General features: G+C 41.2%; 1 protein-coding gene across 3 annotated transcripts in view; it reads left to right on the top strand.

The window, feature by feature from the left end:
* LOC306833603 (cadherin-4-like) overlaps positions 1-22,683 on the top strand; it is a 209,579-nt gene that overhangs the window by 82,908 nt on the left and 103,988 nt on the right. For 2 of the 3 annotated variants that reach the window (XM_079358979.1, XM_079358978.1), the window contains one exon: positions 10,570-10,593. The exons of the other annotated variant lie outside the window; for it this stretch is intronic. In XM_079358979.1, coding sequence (XP_079215105.1) covers positions 10,570-10,593 — 24 coding nt within the window. The remainder of the gene's footprint in view (positions 1-10,569; positions 10,594-22,683) is intronic. 3 annotated transcript variants of the gene reach the window in all.

The raw sequence follows: 22,683 nt of genomic DNA, 5'->3' as shown, positions 1-22,683 counted from the left end.
ATATTTTTGACTCAGTGAATCATTTTAGATGATGGATACAGAAAACATCCTGACCTCGTATATTCAGGTTAGCTATCCTGTTGTGCTGAGTTATATGTAAATTTCCTCCCAGTGCTTTTTTAATTGCATGCCGAGTATTACTCATATGTAAGTGTGTGGATGGGGGCACACAGAGTTTTCTGAGATTGGCCACATAAGATGCATTCTCCAAAATCAAAGAGGAACAAATACGCGAAATTATGAACTGAATGAATAAATACTTTGTTTCCTTTAACCCTTGTGAAGTGTTCAGATCTGTGGGACCTGCTTTCAATCAAATGATGCGATAAAGAATCTATTCAACCTCAGACTCATTGGCCTTGGCTTGTTTTCTGCAAAGAACACATAAAAGAAGATGTTTTGAATGCTTTTACACAACAGGTGTGGTGTTTGGGTCCACTGGAGTCTGGAAGCTGTAACTTCACTCGTGTGTGTGTGTGTGTGCGTGTGTGTTTGAATTTGTCTTCACCTCTTTTTCTGCCACACAAGGTTGCAACATTGTTTCAGTTCAAGCACCTGCACACACATTCCCACACATTTTAACCTCCTGTCTTGCAGGAACCTTTCTATATTTTCACACACGCTATCCAAGGTCCAAATTGGGAGCAGGGTCCAACAGATGAATAGCTTTGCCTGTGTGGCTTCTTATCACAATCGATGACGATGTTCAAAAGATGTTCTCTGCTAAGAGGGCCTTAGAAATGATTTTTGAAGAGAAAGAGGGAAGCTTTGAACGGTGATAAAGAGGAAGATTTGTCAGAAATTGAGCGTGAGAGTGATTTTGAAGAAAAGGGTGGGACTGACCGTCAGCCACAGGACCAGGCCATCCACAGCTACAGCTATATCTGTTCATTGGTTCTCCTACGTAGTTAATACGCGTTCATGTAGCTTATTTCATTCAACTTGCTCAGTATGTTAATCCAGTCTTGAACTCTTAATTAAAATCGGGGCTGTTTATATCCTGCTGAGTTGAGTTTCCATATGAGTAGCTTTTGAGAAGCCGCTGAGTATTAAAGGTTTCTGCACACTATAGTGGCACTGATATGCAGTGTTTAGTCGAGTCTTGGAAGTGACATGACATTTTGCAACCATTTTGACTGTAAGAATTCAGTGTGGCCCCATGAATACAACTGAGGGTAGACCAACAAAAGCTGCACAGTTTCTCATAACGTTTGTTGACCTTAATTACTGCGTTTCCTTTTCCATAAACACGAGTCACAATTACTGTTCCCAGGACTTTTTACATGTATTTACACTGCCAATTAAAAAAGCTGAACTAAAAGCATTGACCTTTTCTCCTTTCCAGGATATAATTGAGTAAACGATTTGTTTCACACAAAAAAAAGGGAAGAATATATGTTTAACATTAGCTTTCATGTAAAAATGTAAAATGTTCCCCACGCAGGATGAGGAGAACACTGTTCGCTCTTCCTGAATGAATAGTTTGGAGATGCACAGTCTAGCCTGAGGCCTCTGTAATTCTGCATCTCATGCTCAAACCTAGTCTTCATTATTAAGGTTTTATAGAGAAGCCGGAGGCCCGAAATAAGAACATTCCTTATGAATATTTTTCTGCGTGTATGAAATAGAAAGCAATAAACAATTATTAAAAAATGCAACCAGTCACCAAGACATTTCCTGAAAGCTATTTTGTGGTACATGTGCTCTGACAGAGATGATTGCTTTGGATATCATTTTGTCATGATATTTATTGCAATAAGAACTCTGAAAGTGTGGATTTCAAGATAAATAATGTTCTCGTGCTGGTAAACTTACAGATCGTCTCCTTCTCTGTGAGCTGTTTTCCCTCCTCTGTCATCCTCTGACTCAAAGCAGAATCCAGCGTTTGTCCGTGTAGGTCCTCAGTCACCCAGGTCATGGGAAATCGAAAGCTTGATACAAAAGCAACTGGACTCAGCCGAAGATCTTGAACTAGGTCCGGTTGCCTTTGGATCAAGCTTTGAATTTACACAGGAAAGAGGAGAATCATTTATGTTGCAGAAACGCAAAGTTTGAACTTCTACCAATATGAAACAGAGTAAACAGAAGTATTTCTGTCACAAATAACCTCCAGGAACATGGCACAAAGAAGAAGAAGAAGAAGGAGATAGGGAGAGGATGTGTAAAAGAGCTTGATTTAAACCTGCAGATTTAAAAAAAGAACACTCCTACTCATTTGGTCCAATAATAAAGTCTAAAGAACACATTTTGTTGCTGGCGCTCTCTTTGTTTTGATAATGATGCGTTTTGTCAGTTTCTGCAGTGTTTGTGTGTGTGTGGGGGTGTGTTTGTGTTTGTATGCTGATCATAAAAACACATGTCCCTACTTGATTTCCTTCATGATGAATCGCTGTGTTAGAAGAGCTGTGTCACCTTCAAACTGAGTTTTTGAAGCAGATTGGACACTTTTCATCTGTCTTTTTCGCACAAACCATCCCTTTGATGGAGGATGTGCTGTTCGGTTTGAGAAAGCTGTGGAGGGTGTTTCATCTGGTTCCATGATTCAAAAGTATACAGTATATGTGAGGCTATCTTACCTGCTTTTAGTTTAATAGCGACTCTTAACCATTGTGTTTTTGAATACTGTAATTTAACTCTAACTTTACTGCTTATCATGTCGTATTCTGTAAAAGATCCAACAACACGAAACATGGGATCCAATGATTTAGCATTTTTAGGTGTAACATAGTCAGACAGTATGTTAGTGCCAAAAGAGAACAAGTGGATGTGAAAATTACAACTTACTGTAATGTTCCTCTTTTGTGTTCTTTACAGCTATCATCCTCCTCTCTCCTCTTTCATTTTGTTTGCTTTACAATTCCTGCGAAACATTTATCAGATGTTTACACTTTAAACAAACCAGAGCTCCATGTGCTACTTACCAAGACAGTACCTCAGAGAGGAAACAAAGAGGTGATGTTGAAAGTGGCATCGACCAAATAAAGATACACAAAGGGGAAGAAAAGGAGGGAGTAAAACCGTGAGACAGGAAAAAAAGGACAAATAAAAAAAAAAAAATAGGAGAGAAATCTACCATGCAGAGGGGAAGAGGACAGAGGGTGCCACTACTCCTCATCCACTGTCTGATCTGTGGGTGGCAGCGATGACTGATGGAGAAGCACTCTAACTGAAGGTCATGTCCGAAGCCCTGCCATTTTAGACTGCCACTGTCGCAGGGGAAAGGATAAATAAAGCTCAGAGAGTCGTGCCTATTCACCCCACTTTCTCTGCGGATTTGTCAGTGCAGGAGGACTCAGAGCGAGGACAGATGAGGCAGAAAATGGAAGACAGGAAAGCCAATAGATGATTGAGAGTCATCTAAGTGCGATTTATGTTATCGTCCTTGTTTTTCACCAAAGACATTCATACACTGTCATCCCGAGATTAATATTCGATTTTAATAACAAAGACCTGATCCTCCTTGTTATTCCTTCTCCAAGCGTTTAATACAACACATTTGATGCTTCGAATCACACATTTTTAAAATGCGCTCTTGTTATTTAATGATTTGTCTGTCCTCCAGACATTTCCACAATAGGGACAGCCAGTGATGGATAATGAAAGGATAGCTTCTCTTCAAATCCAGCTAAGTAGGATTTTGGTTATCAATGTGATTATTTTATTTTTTTTACAAGAGAAGACAGCGCTAGCAATTACATAAGCATTTGTCATCACATCCTGGAGAAACCAATTCCTGGAGGGGAACAAACGACAGCAGAAAGAATGTTTCAGAGTTTGTCTTTGCCCAGACTGTCACAAGGCTTAAAGACTGAAGTCTGTCACGGCTCCAATGTCCCTCTAGTCTGGCATGGACTCGATTTGTCGAAGAGCGATTGGTCTGGCGCTGGAACCAGAGCTGGAGACTAAAAGTTCAGACAGGGTTGTTATCCCCCAGGCAGGGCAGAATTCTCATGGCCAGATGACCTCGCTGCCCAGACTCTAATATCTGATCAAGAACCATCTGCTGAGGCTGCCAGGGTCCACATGCTCCCCATGCCCCTGACCTCTCCAAGGAGAGCCCAGTGGGAAATCAAGCTATCAACAGGCTATTTGAATGACTCTGATCACCATTATCGCAAGGAGGGCCGCTCATCCTGCTCCCTCATTCTCGTCCTCTGAGCCCCCCCATGGTGAGAAAATGCTGATGTTGTTTTTTCCCTAAATTTGTGACAATGTTTTAGAATATGTGCACTTGAATTTCCCTCGGGATCAATAAAGTATCTATCTATCTATCTTTAGACTGTATTTTCAACCAAAAATAAATAAATTTCAATGAAACTTGTACCTTCTGATTTAAATGGCATCATTATGATGGCATTCAGTGTTTGATTTTGCCACGACATGGTGTTCCTTTCTATGTGGACGTGTACGAGAATAACCATGTTTGCACTGGAGCAAGTGTGCAAACAAAAATGCTTCCGATGTGCAGTTCATGTGAAGTTTTAATGGCCTGTGCGATCACTTTCTGCTCCCGCTGCGTGTCGTGCAGCAGCGTTGGCCAGGCCCTGATAACAGTTGGTTAATGGCTAATGTGCCACACAAGAGTGATGCTGCACTTTCTGTTTTCATTTTGTTGCTGTAGTGCAGTAATTAATCCAGCTGAACCCTTTGTGCTCACAAAATAAATGCTTTCCATTTTCATTAATAGACAACTCATTAGTGCATAATGAGCAAGAAGGCAGCACTCCCTGCGCTCCCTGTGCCACACGTAGCAGATGAGCATGCGCTACACTCCGCTAATTAAAACCCGGGATTATGTTCTGTCTTTTTGTTTTCTTCTTTAGAAGCAGAGCACAGGCGCACGCTTTTAAAACATGGGTTTAATGAATCATGTTATTTACACAAGTGTTTTGCCTAACAGAGAGAAAACATAATTCACCTTTTCAGGACGTGTACACTGTATTTGTCTCTCTAGCATACAACAACCTGCTCTCACAAAGTCTGAAGCAAAGTCGTATGTTTTGTGCTGTAACGTGTAAATGATTTGACTGAGTTCAGCTCAGTTACATATTTTACACCCATTCAGCTAATTTAATGTTTAAAAGAAAAATTGCAGCCAGAGGTTCCATCTTCCTGTTGAAACTGTAAATGTGTTGTCAGGCCTCCAATAAATTTAATGTGGACATTAGGGCTGCGCAATAAATCGGGATTTTATCGTTTATCGGGAAATGAGGCTTTGCAATAAACATGTTGGGAAAGTCTGAATTTATCGCAATACATAAAAAGCACTTAATGTAGTCAAGCAATGCTGTCTGACTCAGCATGTGAAGCTTTGATTTGTGTTTTGATGATAAAGCTCGCTGTTAGCTACTCTCACATGAACTTACTGTTTTATTGTTTTTGTAAGAAGAAGGGACATGTTGCAAACAGGTGTAAAAAAAAGGAAAAGGACATTGCTAGCTAGCTAATTTGTACTTGCAATTCAGATTATCTCATTATTGAACAAATGTCATCACACATTCTATATGTTTCTCACGTCATGAAGGCCTACATGTTATCTTTTCATTTTGAAAGGATGAAACATTTCCCACTATGAATATTCAGGATGTATTATCCTCAGGTTCCATGCAGACATACGACTCATGTACAATGATGATGGGAAATGATTAGCTCTGCCGAGAGTTTGAATCCTGTCCACATCATGTGGGATTTCATGTGATTTATTTAACTCATCTGTGAGGAGCTGTACCATCACTAAGTCCTGCTAGAATCATTAACATGGAGGTCAATGGTAACAACTTTCTAGTGTCACCATCCATCATATAGCAGCTTCTGACACTGTCCACCAGTGAGGGGGATTAACAGATGATCAGCTACCTTGTTGGAATTTATCCTAATTACATTATAGAGACAATAAATCAATAGTGGTTAATCACCTGAAGACAGCCACATTTGTTTCCACTGCGGTCTTCACACTTTACTGCACACTTTATTCTACAGCTCACATCCAGCTACGCAATGAATATATTTTCATTCCTGCGCAGACACTAAAGCAGTGACTGCTAACAGAGAAACAAATACATCCATGCATGTGCCTCTGCCGCAGCTTCCAACGATGATCAGCTTTTCATTTGTCCTGATGAAGCGATGATTAGCAGAACGGATTTCTCACTTCATGATCGGGATGAAATCGAAGCCAATTTCTGGCTGTAATTAAAACTATTCCCAGAGCGGACTGCTGGAAGGCCACAACTTTAACAGGTCAATAGACGACAGGTTTCCAATAGTGGTCTAATTCAATCAGGCTAGGATGAATTGTGTGTGTTAAGGATCAGTGGTTGATTCTCTCCTTCATACATAGAACATTCATTTTTTTCAGTTCCAGAAAGAAAGCATGAATCTGCTCATCATCTGTAACAGCTTTTCTGCAATGTAAAATTCCATTGCATGCTTGGTTTGATACGAACTGCCTTCAATTTTTTGATTTATTGATGCGAATGGTAAACGGCTCTTGCTCAGATCAGAGTTAATGACCCGCAATCATCGAAAGGTCTCTCCAAATCCAAATGTTAAAGCTTTAGAAGTGCAAAGCAGAAATACAAAAAAAGTGTTTTTCTAATTTCATATATAAGTTTCTAAAAATCCCATTTTTAGGCGAGGCAAGTTTATTTATATAGCGCTGTTCAGACACAAGGCAATTGACAGATTGCTTTACAGAAATACATTAAAACAGCGCTTAAGGAAAGAATGCAACAGAAATTAAGATAACAGAGCAAAAGAAAGAGTCCACATCATTAAAACACAGAAAAAAATGTAAAAATACAGCACGACAGTCATCCCCCCAGGGGTCTACAGTCATCCATACAGGGGTCAATCTCCAGAAACTAAAAGAGGATTTGTGACAGTAGTCAAGGTTGAAAATATAAATTAGAAAAGACAAAGGGAAGACGTGGGAAGAGGGCAGAATCCAGGAAATTTGCACCCGAGAGATACTATTTTTGAAGCTGTTCTCATCATTGTTCTCACTATCATTATTAACTAAAGTCAAATCCATCACACGCTGTTTATAGCTTCAATCTAGCCCTGTGCAGGTGCGCCTATCTTTCATTGAGACGTGCAGTAAGAGAAGAAAGAAGGCGCTCGTTGGTCACAGCAGAGAAAGCATTCTCAATCAACTTGAAGCTTGCCTTGCATATAATGTTCTCTATTTTGATTCCCTCATGTGACAGATGGTACAAAATGTGCCACACTGTGCAAAAAAGTGCTGACAACAGACTGACGCTGATAATCATCAGTGGCACAAAGACTTTGTCAACTTTTTCAACACAGCACTTTTTGCGTTTAGCAACTTTTGTGTTATTTGTCATGTAAGAGCAACTTGTACTTTACACAAAATCGTTTTCTCTCCTTTCTCTAGTGTGTGTGCAGCTCTAGAAAAAGAACGAATAGTCCACTGATTCTGAGTGACATTAGATGCTGATGTAAAAAGCTGTAATGGTTCATTGTAGTTAATGGTCTGGCGCTTTGGTTGTTGGTAAAACTGCTTGCTGCCAACTTAGCACATCCAAGCACAGGGACCAAAATGTGGAATACAATGCAGAAGTTGATTTTATGGTTTGGTGTGGTCGACAAATCCTCACTGGTAAATACATAAAAAACAGTAATTTAAAAAGAGCGTCATCTAAAGGAGGATATTATTATCAACCAATAAACCGTTGACATAATGATCTGTCTGCTAAGCTTACATTCTTTCTTTGCTCACCTAAACTGGTTTTTCAGTAATAAAAATATTAGGCTTTACATTTATGGCCCAGTAAATACATGCAAGGCAACATCAAATATCACAGAGTTGCAGAATGAATGCTGTTTTTACATACTATGCTGAACTGTTTTTCAAACAATTTCAGAGAATGTACATTTCCCTTTTACATCTTTAAGATCCAGCTTCATGTCCTTGGCCACTCTCGCCTTTACTCGGCTTGTATGCATACTTCGCTTCGTGTGAAACCTGTATCGACATTCGGCCTACTTTACATAGAACTCAAACCCACAGGAGAACTACTGTGGGAGCATTGGCACATCAGAACGCCACTCACATATTCACTGCAAATTAGTCTCCAAATCCATATAAGCCACTGATAGGTGGGAAGACATGCACTGATCAATGATTGGGAGGGGGAGGGGGGGGGGGCTCTTTACCTCCCTAAACAGGAGAGTTATTTAAGTGTGCTAAAACTAATCAGCAGGGTGTATCTGCTCTGACCCAGCAAATTCTAAAGCGAGAAGAAGTACTTTTGATAATCGCTTTAAAAACTGTTAAAAAAAGAGAGCACATCACATTTTCCTTCATGTTACCCTGTGCCCAACATATCCTTCCAGTGTGCACAGAGAGAAAGAGACACCAGTGTAGCACCCTCCTGTGTACTCCAGGTAACTGTGCATCAGGCTAATTAATGAATCCATAATAAACATTATGCCTTGTTATATCAAATTAAATCACGGCCATGTTGTGCTGTCTTAGATTTAGCCTCCTAATCTCCTTTAACTCCTCCTTCATCTCCTGTAACATCTACTGCACTGATTGATATGTGCTGTTCACCATCCTTTCTTGAACTCAAAAATAGATTGTGATCAACTCGTAAAAAAGGTTTAAACAGCCGCACCTTATATGCTGCACAAATCCAGCTCGAAGTGTGTGTAAATCCTAAGAGGTGCTGCATTGAATGAAACACATGCAGCTGTCTCAGCTGTTCAAACTTGTCCGACTCGTGGTTTTGACTTTCATTATAATCCCCGAAAGCTTCAAATACATGGACAGGTCCAGTGGGTTCTGAAATACTGAACACTGTAGATTTCTGCTTCAATTCACAGCTGTGGTCTCTGCAGAGGAACTTTTGTGTAACTTTTAAACTCATGTTGTTTGGTATTATAAGGAATGTTCTGCCGAAAGACGAAGGACGAGAGACTGGAATAGAACCATTCCCTAAAGACCAGCATTTTGTATGAAATTAGTTAGCTTAAATGTTTATAGCACTTCACCATGAATGCGATGGTTTTATTATAATAAGTAGACGTAGGAAATAAATTCCAGAGTATTTTAGTTAGCACATGCAAAGTAGTTCTGAAAGTCTTTTGGAAATGTTCAGCCTAAAAGCCTTTCTTTTACATAATAAAAGACTTAAAGAGCCGGCAATTGGCCAGTAATAGTGACAAGTCTGGTAATATTTTATCATCCATGTGGATATTCTGCAGGTCTTAACAGTTGTGAGAGTTTGTAAGCCTTTGGGGTGAGAAGGAAATGGACCGAGGATTTTCTTTTAGTGATAAGGCTGACTGCGCTGGGCTGTGGGAGTGCTTCACTAACTAATTATTTGAAGCCTCCTCTCAGATTAGGGTCGACGTTCAGAGCTTATGGACAGTCGCATAGCAGACAATCAGACCATGTAATAACCAGAAGTCCAATATTTGCTCAAATCCACTGTAACACCTCACAAAACAAAAGTGTGTAAAGCCCTAATGCTCAGTCCAATCCTACGCCACACTGCCTTGATAAACACTGATGCCTCCCCCACAATGGGCACCATCTTTACTCTGGCAATTAGGAAGAGCTTTGGATTATCGCTTCTTCAGTCCAGCACTTTCCAAATCCACCTGGATTCAATTATTCCCCTCCCATGTCTGTGGCCATTTGGGCTTTTTCGGGCACATGGCCAGGAGAGAAATTGTTGTGTAGGATTTCAGTTGCTGAAAGTACAAAGTTTAAAAAAAAAAAAGTTGTGGAAAAAAAATGTCTCCATGCAAGTTTGACAGGTCTATTAAATAAAAATGAAGCTGTGTGATTTTACAAACACTTGTCATGTGTATTTTTTATGCTTAGAATAAAATAGATTGACTTTATTTTCTTTTTCATAAACATGCCTCCTTCCCTCTGGTAATTTTGGAGTGTAAATTTTGCAGTACCTGCTTCTCTTGAAGCAACCCATCTTTTCATCCACACCTCACGGCCCAGGAGCGTCTCTAGTGGGCTCTGACTAAGAAGCTAAGATGCTTACTAAAAGGATTTGATTTGCTTTGTCTAGCTGCACCTCAAAGACATTACTTTTACTTATTAGAAAGCTCACTCAGGGTAAATTGCATAAGAGATCAAGGGTTTCCAGGGGTCTGGAGACTCTTATTTTTCTACTTCTTCTTCTCCCTTCAATGCATTTGGCAAGATGCTTTTTTTATTTATTTTTTCTCCACCTGGGCTTTTCTTGTGGAGTGGAGAAAAAAAAGTGCCTTAATGTTTGTGTGTTTTCCCAGCTCCCCCACTGTTTGTGTCGCTATGTGTGTTTGCATATTCAGATGCAAGTAAGTGTGCATGAGTAGGGTGAAGTGGATATTCCTTGCAGGTCTGAGATGAGAGACCCCCTCTGGCTGTGCAACCCCCCTGCTCCCCCCCCCTATCTGTTTATCCTCTTGGGTGGCTCGTTACCCCTCGCAGCAAATCACTGCGGCTGCTGTCATCGCCTTCATTTTATGTTTCTGCTGTACAACCTGCTGTCAGCCCCTAACATATTCCTCTGTGTGTCTCCTCTCTTCTATTTACAGATACCATCGTGTCATCACAAAAAGGTAAGACAGCACTCCATCAGTCACCTGTGGATCCCCATGCATTTTCAGATGGTTGCCATGTGGGTGTGTTGCTCCCTGCCTGTGCGTGTGTTCTCGGATTTTCCTAATGAGATGAAAAAAACATTTCCGCCATGGTGTTGATGTTGATTTGAAACTGAATCATCCAGTGTTTCTGTTACAGAACAATCTGTTTGATTACAAAGTCAATCACTCACACCCACTGACACCCAGAATAAATTATGCATCGCTCCTGCTATGATCGACATCCTTAAGCCTGTGTTCATGCATTTCTTCTGTAAGTCTCACGCGAGGTCTCATCACAGCTCTGTTCCCACTCCTCCACACCTCCATGAGCCTGTTAATGGGAGGTGATGTTTTGCATAGCCGATCTTCAGGAAGACACTGGAGATGTTGGAGGTGGGATATGTTTGCAGGGATGGAGCTCTAACCTGTTTTGATTTGAAAGATGATAGGACATTCAAACCGTCGAAACACCTCCACGGGTTAGGTCTCAGGTGTCTGCAGGTGTATGCACGGTACTATAGCCGTCCCGGCGTTCTCGTCTTCGTAGTGGGGGTAAAGTAGTGGCAGAGGGTGTGTCACACTGTTGTGATTGCAAAGCAGAAGCAGACAGTCAGTCAGCAGAATTCCCTGCTGGTTTTGTTGAAAATGTATTTGGTTTCCAGCTGTGCTCATAAGAACATATCTGTTGTTTTGCACCGGCTCTTACAGAATAGAACAGACAAGAATGAAATTGAAACTATTTCCATTGTCACCTCGATCTGATATAATGTTTATTTGAAAAAACTGAACAGCAGGAAATTGTCTTTGGGAACCGGGCAACATTTGCCAACTTGATATGCTTTAAGATATTTTGGAGCTCCTTGTAGATAAAGTGCAATAGGCATTGATAGAGTACACCTGGGTGACAGGTTACACACACACACACAGATTTGTGAATCCTATGTATGCGCCGACTATGCGGTGTATGATGCTGTCAGAAGGGCCCATAAAGGTAAGTGATGTTGCTGCCTGGGCCTCCCTCTCTGATGAATGCCGGAGGAGAGCAGAGGCTGGCGTGGTGTACATCATCCATCCACAGCCACACATGCGCACACTTTGGAGTGAGAGTGGAGATAAGAAAGGCCACAGACAGCGGATGAGTGAATGCTCACTTTTATTAGCATGTGTGTGTCCATGCCTGTGTTTGACTCTTCTGGGTTTGTAGAACTTTCGTCTCTGGCCCATCCAGTACGGCCAATTCAAATCTGCTCAGCCAGAAAGAGCAGCAAAATCTTTCAGTGGCTCTGTGTTACATACTATGCATGCCAAGGAGGAACGTGCCCTGCCGTTTTTATCCGTACACTACAATTTATTGATGGTTTGCCCTTTTGAAACGGCTATTGCTTCTGACAAGCCAATGCTTTGAGGCAAACGTTTACAGTCGTACATACACCCAAGCGTTTTTTGTGCACATCTCTGAAAAGACCTGCATTCAAGTGTGTGCATTTATGAGCGTACCTGAATGGAAAATGGATAAAAATGAACATTTGTGCACACCGCCAATGTCAACTCCCCACAGTCTCAGTCTGTTATTATCCAGCATGAGTGATGTTGGTCTCACATCTGTTCAAACAGGTACAATGCCGCTGAATATGTGTAAGATTGAAGGCCAGCACATAGTAACAAGGTCCACAGTAGTCATGCTATGCTTGAATAACCTTTGCTGTTGTAAGTCACCAATAAAATGATTAATACAGGACCTCATTATAACATGACCTTATTCTTTAGTTCTCATCTACTGTGGAACATCCCCACTATCTGCCCCCTTACCGTGACATCCTTTATCCAACGCCTCGCAGCCCCCCTTGCTCTCCTCCTCCCTCTGCTCTGCCAAATGAAGTGTATTTATGGCACCTGTGCTGGAAAAACAGTCTCCACGAGTCGTCCCTCTAATTTCATTTTCAAAATGCCAGCAATAAATTTATCAAACGGGCTGAATCGAATCGGAGTCACACGCGGTGCCATCCGTCACGGGCTGTCCCTCAGGGGCCTGTGGGCGTATTTAAGCCGGCCAAAAAACCTCCGCTGGCAGAAGAAAAAGCCCGAGTGTTGAGAGGAGAGGGGAGGGGAGGGGGGGGAGAGAGGGGGGGGTGTTCCTGGTAGGAGGGAAAGCAGATGAATGTACTGGTGAAATATGCTGAGAACAATGATCTGCGCTCCAATGTGTACGCGCAAGCACGGAGCGGGTGCAAATGTGCACAGAGGTCAACGTTAACTCTTCGGCACGGAGAAGCCTCACGCTGGAATCTCAGTGAGGCACTTCGCCTGCCAACGCCTCAGTGTAATAATTGATTAATGGCAGGACAAGTGAATTGATTGTTTTGCCTCTTTTTTTGCATTTGTAAATCCCTCTCAGTTCAAACGGCACTTTGAGCTTCAAACCCCTCCCCTTCCTCTGAACACTGCAGGTTCACACGCTCTGTGCCCCTACCGTTTTCTCACTTCCTCTTCCTCTCTACCTGACTTTGGCACCTTTGCCTCCCTCTTGAAACACTGTTGTCCGTTCTCGCCTTTTCCTTCACCCCTCTTCTCCTCTCCCTATCTATCCTCCTCCTCTCAGCATTTATCACTGTTCAGGTTAAGCCAGGCATGAGTGAGGGTAAAGCAGCTTAGTACTAACAGGGCTAATGAAGTCAGGCCCCTTATTCCTCTAACGGGGATCAGTGGCAGTACTCTGTGAAGCCTGTCAGCATTTAATGATAAGATGAAACATTCAGACACCCGCTACGAGAAGACAGGCACACTGATATGTGGTAATACCCTGCCGCAGTGTCTTTCATGCATATCATTTATGCATGTGCACGAATACAATAGACAAACACATGCACACACTCGCATGTGCGTGCACACATAAACTCCCACTCCTCTCTTGGGCTCTAACATGGTATCGAGGGTATACACACCAAAGTGATTGGGAGAAACACAGATGACAGAGAGAGAGAGAGTCAGAAACAGCAATCTTCTTATTGATTCCTTTAATGTGCAGGAAGGTGGAGAATAAAAGTGAGCTGCATGAGAGGGATTTAGCCCTCGTCTTGATGAGCAAATTGCAAACAACTCCACATGCTCCATTCAAGATGCATGCTGTGATCTGTGATTTTCCCTGCTTCTCAATTCTGCACAAAAAAAAGAAACATGAAAGAAGATCAATCAGAAGTCTAATATCTGAAAATCCTTCGTGAACATTTCAAGCTTCAAGCTTCTTACTCGTTCTTCCTCCATGGCAGCTTAATGTATGCTTCTTCTGAAGTGTGTGTGCATGATAGTGTTAGAGTGAGGTTGTTTGTGTGTCTAAAAGCTGAGAAATGGAGTGACAGAGGCAATGGTTGGGTCAACAAGCTGCCTGTTTATCAGACTGAAAGGGTTCCTGCTCGGGCTTGGCTAAATTCGGCCCCATTAACCGCACATGCTAATTTACCTGTCAACGTACATCTACACGAGGACACTTCACAACATCTCTCCCCTTTTCTCATTTTCTTCAGTCTACTTCTTCTACAGCTACATTTGAAACATATTCTTTTCTTGAACCAGTCATTTTGTTCCAAGTCGAGGAATCTTAAAACACAAGATTTGAGATATGTGCATTGCTTTCAATATGCGACTGCAGCTCCCACCCTCCATAGTGTTACTCCTTGTTTTGCAAAGCCTTCCTGAAAGAACTTGGAGAAAGTACTTTTAGATATAATTATTGAAAGGAGCATTTCATTCATATCCAAGAACCAAAGTTAAATCAAAGCTGCCATGTTGACTCTTGGTTTTTAGTTGTATTAATTGAAATTTGTTATTGTCTGCTATCTGCAGAAAACATTGGATTGCATAATAGCATCGTATCTGATCTTGAAGATGTAAAGGTCCATATGTGTGTTTTTGTCTTGCTGCTGCATTTTAATCCAACAGATCCAGGGCAGTCTAATCATGGATGCATTTGCTGTTACTGATTGTTAAGAACTGTTATCTTATGCCCAAAGCTTCAAAAGAAGAAGGGGAAAAAAAGAAAAGATTAAATTCATTATAAATTCATTTTTGACTTTGCTTTCCTCCTCTTGATGGTTTGGTAGATTCTGTATTTTGCTATGGGCAATTTCTGATAGCACAGCAGAGACGTACAAAGAAAGCATGCAAATAAGAACAACAGTTATCCTTAATCTGAATACAAAATACAGAAAAGCCGCATGCAGAAACTATAGACAATTGGTTTGTTTGCTGTCTTGAACATTAATATTTAACACAGAATTTAGAAATTTTCCAAATTGGTTACTGATAATCATAATGCAGTAATCCTCATGGGATCTTCTCAGCTAATAACAGCCTTATAAATCCAGCCTTTCTGAAAGAAAATGCTCTATTGTTCAGAGATGCAATTATGACCATTGAGTTGATTACTTGCTGGGATGTAAAACTTGGATGCCGATGAAAAAAGTAATGCAATTTAAACCACACCATGACCCCTTTAGGCTTTTCTGACCATGCACCCCCCCCCCCCCAAAAAAAAAAAAGTGTTCAGAAGATGGGATATGACAAGCCGTGGTCGAGTGATGGAAATGTTGGTTCTTTCAGCTCCCAAACGGCTCTTCATCTCACCACTTATATCACTCATATCTTTTTTTTTTTTAAATTCAGCCAAATTTATCGCTGTTTTGTATTAAAAAGTAAAAATTACATTTTCTAACATCATTAAATAGCTGTAGCCAATTGTTTTTATTTCACTGACTGCACTTCCATCTATGAGTGCTGCTATGTTGGATCAAATTAATTATCTTGTGAAAGAGAGTGGCCTTTTTTTTTCACTTTGATTCTTACATTTTCCCAGCCATTTACACTCTGTGATTGTAAAAAAAACAAAAAAACAATGTCCTTCATCTCTTGTTTTTATAAAAGGGGATGAAAATGTGTTTTTCTCAGAGGTGGCATGCAATTAAAGATCTTCATTACAATGAACAGATTGCTATTAGCAACAAACTGAATATAAAACAATCTTCCTTCTTGGCTTTTTTTCCCCTGCATTTTCTCAGCTATTTCCTTCACTTGAATCCACCAATTTATTCCGGATGCAAATAGCTTTCCACGTTATGGATGAACTGTTATAGATTTTATTTTGTATTTTCCTGATCTCCAGAGGTCATTTCCTAATGATCTTGGTGTTACTCTGAAATTTAAGTTCCTTGGCATAATTATGGTCGTCAAATGACCTTTTTTCCAAACACACAATGTCACAATTCTGTTTGAGTGAAATCATGTTTTCCTTCATCCGTGCCCCCCTCTCCCCCCGAATGAAAAATACTTTTATCATCCATTGATTCTACATTTTTCAACTCATGAGATATAGTAACTTGTTTTGTACCCAATTCTTTTAGATATTGGTTTTAGAAGTTCAGAAGTTATTACATTCCCATGAGTCTCTGCTGTTCTATGTTTACCATTTTTTTTAGAATGCTCATCAGTGGCGGCTGGTTCATTATTCTCCAGGGGGGAACGTAACTTCCCACAGATCCACCAAGATTATAGTTAATTAGCGTGATGCTAAAACACATGTAAAAATTGCCATCGACGGAGTAACAGAATTAGCCTCAAATAATTGCCATTAAAGAAACAAATAGATATATAGCAGCATTATCACAAACTGCTACTGATGGTTTGACACAAAGATGATACTGGTTGTCATTATCATTATCATATTAAACTCCCATTCCAACAGTCTTCCTCTCTTGGCACAACAATAAACTAGTTTATTGAATATGAAAATACCTTTGTCAATGCAAGATACGTTTATGTCCCTATCAACTCTCCGCAACATTCTTTATTGTGTTAAAGGTTTCATCTCTAGTCATAGTTTGGCCGTCCAAAAGTATAAAAAAGACTGCACTTATTTAATTGAATTCAATTTGAGTAGAACTTCAGTAACTCACTTAATGAGAGTGTCTAGATGCGTATGGTTGTCTGCTGCTGCGTTCTTCAGAAGCTACTCTGGATCCCTGCAAAGAGAGCCATGATTTCCTTGACCTTTCTTTTTTATTTTCTGAGATTAGCTCTGTGTACTCTGCAGGAGAGCGGTCACTATGGACATGATATTCCTATATTAACTCCCTCAGGCCAACTAATAAGGTCCAGCATATATGGTATTTAAATGCCAACAGAAGACACTGTGGGCTCACACCAAACCTGGACATAAGCATAATTGAAATGTCTATGACATGACTGGTAGAAAATGATGAGGTGGTGGATAATGTCACCTGCACATGAAAGTTTGCCTTTCTTTTCCTGCAACAATGCGAAAGGCTCTCCTTTTTTGCTCACAATAGGCTGGTAATGCATTTTGTTTGCCAGGCTGAACCCTGCAACATGTCCGATTGAGTGTTAGCCAGAGATAAAGATAAAGACGAAGACAAAATCACACAAAGAGAGCCTCAGCAGATCCCCATTTTCGACTCATTACGTTGAATCCGTCTGGGCATTGAAACATTTCTCAGAAAAAGACAGATAAAAGCCGACAAAAACAGATGGAATGAAAAGTAAAGTGATCGTTACACATCTGATAGAATTCTGGTCTTAAGCCTCAACTGCCACTTAGAACGGCTTTTTTCCTTTGACAGATAAACCTACTTTAATATTCTCTGGCCTCCTGTTGGCCAAAACCCTGATTGCACTGGCGGATGGAGTTTTCATGCCATCCCTACAGGCCAACCATAACTACTGTATGAAGAGAGTACAGCTGATCAAAAAAGTTGCATCGGGTTTGTACGTATGTGATGATGTGTGGCAGGTGTCTGGATGCGGCTTTATCTTGCTGTATGAAGCCACCCAGGAACTCAGGTGCAGTAATCTCATGGAGAACATAACTCTTTGTCATGATTCAACAACATGTTATTGTCACAGGACTACCTGCTCAGAGTCACTTACACGAATCATACATCTGTGTCCTCTTACTGACAGGACGCCACAGTTGGGCTAGATGCCCTATGGTGCTGGCATTGCCAGGGAAGCGGGTGGCATATTGCACCCAGCGGGACAGCTCCTATGCAGGCCTGCTTGGCAAAGGGATTTGGCCAGCTTGGATTAGCTCAGCAGGGTGAAACAGAGGGATAGAGACAGGGAGGGACATACAGGAAGTGGAAGACAGAGTACATCAATCTCTGCTCAGGACACGCCTGCCTGAGAAACCTGAGAGATTCATAGTCTTCTTCATGCACTGTTGCACACTTTACACCAGTAAAACAGAACAGATTCCCAAACCTCAGTCAATCTCTTTTTAGCCGAGGCCCATGTTAAAAATTACACATTAAACCTCACATTGAGAATAGTTTTTCCTCTTTTCACACTTTTTGATTTGTTTTTCTTACACATGAAGTCAGCCAAACATTTCTGAGCAAGGAGATGTGAAAATGTATTCAAATGTCCATAATGAGATAAACACATCTCATGACTCCACAGTCACACTAATTAAAAAGCTTATTCCTTTACATTGCAATGCTCCCAGACCTCGTCTACTGCTCAAAGGGATGTCACCACGGTAACGGCAGATGGGTATTCTCAAGCCAAAACAAAATAAGTACATGTAAATGGTTAAACACACACACACACACACACACACACACACACACACACACACACACACACACACACACACACACACACACACACGCACACACACACACACACACAAAGACAGAAAAGAAAGCAGAGCTAGTTGCCTCTGACAGACTGCTGAGAAGACGTCTCTTTACTCTTTGCTGAGGCTGGTTCATTTCTGTCTGAGGGATGGATCCAATCCAAGAGTTTATTACTAAACTTCAGATGAAAAGCCTCCCCGTTTTCTGACACCAGAAAGGGCCAAGAATACGAATCGGGGTCTGGACAAATTGGCATCACTCACAAAGGCGCAGTAGGAAGGAAATCTCAAATGTCGAAGTTTTGTCTTCCTTTAGCTCCTCTGCCACATCGTTTGCACTTTGGCTGATAACGAATCTGACAACTATCCTATTTTTTTAAAATTATGGACATCTAACAAAGGAATTTGTTTAACAGTTCAGGCCAATATAGAGTCACTTATTTGTATGGTAGCCTTAAAGAAATACTGTAGGCCTATGTAATAATATCTTCTTCTATCAGTGCAGGTGACAAAAACAGTGAGAAGAATCAAAATAGAAAAGAATCAAATGCAGAGATGACATTTGCTGCTGCAGGTACTCAGGCTTCACATGCCTATCTTCAATGTGTTGGAATTCCCAGGGCCCCTTCAGTGCTTGAAACCAAACAAAGAAAGACCCTAGGGGTATTCTCCTTTGGAAGCCATTGTAGTGGTAAGAGATTGAATAAATAGACATCTCATAACCAGAAGAAGGAGCAAATGCTGATTCGTTCAGGAAAAACGACGGGTAAGAGTAAAAGATTTAGAAAGAGGAGAGTAAGAGTCAACATATGATTGAATTATGAACTGACAGTGGAGGTCTCAATTGGAAATATTTCTGTGCTCTGATTCTACAATTCAATCAACAGTTGCTTTTGTCTACAGCGACATATAGGGATCCAGTATTTCTCATTAGCAAATGATTAGTCAGCTGTACAAAGGAAGGATTATTCAAAAAAAACTTTTTAAGATCATCCATGCATGTCTCAAGGTTCCAGTGAGAAAACTAAATCCAGTACATCACCTTCCTGTTGTGCTCACAGAGCCTGCCTTCTTAAGTGTTTTTTGTTGTTGTTTGTTTTAAGTGCACCACTTAAAGTGACCAATTCACACTCAGCAGAAATCAGGATAACAAATTACAGTTCAAGGCTACCTGTGTTTCCAGTCAGCCTGTGTACCCTGGAGAGAGACATGGCACCTAAGACGGAAGGTAGGCCCAGATGGATTATTCGAAGCTAATTCCAAGCACAAATCAACTCTCAGCCATCAATAATTCATGTGGAAGTCTTTGAAAAGTAAACACTGCTGAGCCCATTAAAAACCCAGATGGGCACAAAGCCATAATAGCATTGGATCCAGTACACAACTTAACACTACATATGGACAGTGTGTAGCCGCTACAGACAAAAATGCTTGCTCTTATGGAAATCCAGTTCTCACAAGAAGAAGGGGAATCTTTTGCTGATGTGACCGGTGGTACCTGCTGCAGGGTTAGCATGCGATTAATGTTAAAGATGACAGTAGAGTGAAGCAATTAAAGAGACAGTTGGTGCTGGGATGTGTTGAGTGTTGTTGGATTGATCTACTCTGTCAGCTATGTTTCTTCACACTTCACAGCTATGGGAGACCTGTGCTCTCATTCAGTCAGTTAATGCACACAGCTCAGATGTTTAAGAGGACCCCCCCCCCCCCCCCCCCCCGCTGTATAGTTCGCTCCTACTCTTCCTTTTCCAATGTCATTTGCGCATCGAGTTTTCTCCCGTTCAGCATCAGCCGTTTTCCTCTCTATCCTTTCATGCACTTTTTTCAAGGTCTGTTTGTGATATTGAGACTGTTGGGAGTTGCTGGATGTGCCGTATGTTCATGTAGCTTTTAGCAATTCCCCATCCACAGCACTGTTATCCCCAGCTGAACAATGAAACAGAGGGAGTGGTCTCGTTTTTCGTCTGTCTGGATAGCTCATTAGATAAAGAGGAGGTTTGTGTACTGTTGTGTACTTCCACCAGTGGTATTAGTCTGTTTGTCTGCCTCTATTTCTCTTTGTCTTACTCTTTCTCTCATCTTTGCAATGCTCAAGAGATGGTGTGTTCAGTACAAACAGCATCAGTCAAGAAAAATTACAACATCCATAATCGATCCAAAGGGTCAACAATGGAATGAAAGATTTATTTTCAAATAGTTTTTATTTTTGAAACTTACAATGTCAAATGTAGGATTTATCAGACAACTGTACAAGATTTTCTCAAAATGCAGCATTTTCTTTTTTTTTTTTATCTCTTTTTTTTTTTTTTTTACATGAAATCAGATTCAGATTTGTTTTCCTCCAATTCTTTCCGGTACTTATCTTTTCTTCGCCCTTCATGTTTTGCAGTCATGTCTGTCAGTCAAGTGTTTTCCCCCTTTTTTTATTGAAGTGTGAAACTCATTCTTTTACTTTAACCTCCCATTGCTGGGGACAAGTGGTCCCTGAGCAGTACGTTCTAACAGATAGACATCAAACAGCCACTTCCTGAGGGTATCTGGGAAACAAGTAAATTCACACAGGATCAGGTGTGTACAGCAGGTTTCCAGGTATATGTATTCATGTCTAAATGCACAGAGAAGTGAGACCATGGGAGACGGAGGAGTTCCCGTGTGGATTAAACATTCACTTTGTGCGTGTGTGTGAAGCTTCGTATGTGTTTTCATACAGGTGAGCGTGCACATGTATGTCTGTTTTGAATGGGCATGTGTTTGCACACTCCAGGGTTTGAGTGATATCACTTTTGTTGCAGCTCACTCCATTAGTTGGGTAGAGATTCCAGTGCTCTGCTTCCAGACAGAGGAGACCAATTAAAGCCATCAGGCAGCGTCAGGGGAGCCGCGCTGCTCTCAGAGCCTGCGGAGCTTCAGAACAGAGGGTTTAGACTGGCTCCATTGTCCTCATCAGCTCTCTCTAGCTGCAGACAGATACAAGTTCGAGATTCTGGGACATTCACGCGTTAAATACTTTCTAAATTACATATGTAGATTAATTCATTGCCTTGTTTTTTTCTGTCTTGTTCTATCTCTTGTAATGCATCTACTTGCGTTAATTAGCCCAATACAGAAAGATTATTGTAGTTTTTCTAGATCCATTGTTTCCACACATAGTCGCACGAGGCTGTGTGAACACCAGCAGAAGGTCAGGTGTGTCTATTATAGGGTTAACGCATGTAGACAAGTGATCACTCATACTTATTCTAAAGGGCAGTTAAGAATAAGCAATCCAGCACCTTTTGTGATGTTGCATGTTGCTGACATTTCCACCAGGCCTTATGGGCCTTTTGAAAATCTAGTTCAGCTCCATGAGAAAAGAAAATAACTCAAATGTGTTCACGTCTCTACTTTGAATCAGGAGTTCCAAACCAATAGAGAATTCATTCAGCTCCATCTTGCTCCCAGTGTTGATCAGATTGAAATCACGCCCTACTTTGGTAAATCCAAACCCTCCTTTTTGTATGACCTTATTTCTCATAACAACCTCAAAAACTTCTGAAAGAGAAGTTTTGCTCTGAGGATGTTTGCTTGAATACTTTTAATCATTCACATCTCCTTGGTAGAAATGCAGCAGGAAGACGAAGAGAATCGGCAGTCTTCCCAGTGGGTGTTATTATTGTGCGGTTTTCCTGCAGCCTTCCACACTAATGCTCCTCTCGTCAGCGATGCTCGGCCATGCTTCAGGGCTTTGTTGTAGTGTAGAGGCCAGAGATGTCATACCCTGTTACAAAATAAGGCACCAAATATGACCCCTTCTTCCTCCCCCCCTGCTCTCCCCTCCACTGCCCTTGGGGATCACGGCTGTTGAAATAGAACCCATTCCGTAGTGTCTACTCAGTAGGTAATAACCCGCTGTTCAGCCTCAGATAAAGAGCTCCATTCATTAAAGTGGCTGCTCTCTTTCCCCACACGAGTGACACCTATCCCCCGGGAGAACAGTGTTGAACTGCTGGGTTGAGGCTGCAGGCACATCCCTGATTGAGTCTCTCTGAGCTATTTGGTGGAGGAAAAATAAACTGCCTATGCACCTGCATCCTAAAACGTGCACTCCATCTGATCCCTGTATTTTTTTCTCAGAGGGAATCCTTACTCTTGTTTTAGCATCATCCTTCATTCCCCTGCCTTCCTCTTAATACACTAACTCATTGCCTCCGTTATCTACTGCTTTCACCTGCACAACTCCATCTGACGCCCTAATGAAACCTCCACTCTTTCTGTCTGCTGGACTTCTTTTTACTCATTCTGACCCTCACACCCCCAAGCTCTTCCCCCTCTAATTGTTTCTCCTGTTCTCTCCATCCCTTTACATTTAAATCTCGATTGTCTTTCCAGTTCTGTTTCTCCCTGAGTCTCTTCGTGTCTCTGAGGTCCCTAACTTCTCCATG

This window comes from Symphodus melops (assembly GCF_947650265.1).
Source record: "Symphodus melops genome assembly, chromosome: 13".
NCBI classification, from domain to species: Eukaryota; Metazoa; Chordata; class Actinopteri; order Labriformes; family Labridae; genus Symphodus; species Symphodus melops.
Note: the sequence above shows the minus strand (reverse complement) of the source record. Positions and strands in the feature narration are given on the sequence as shown.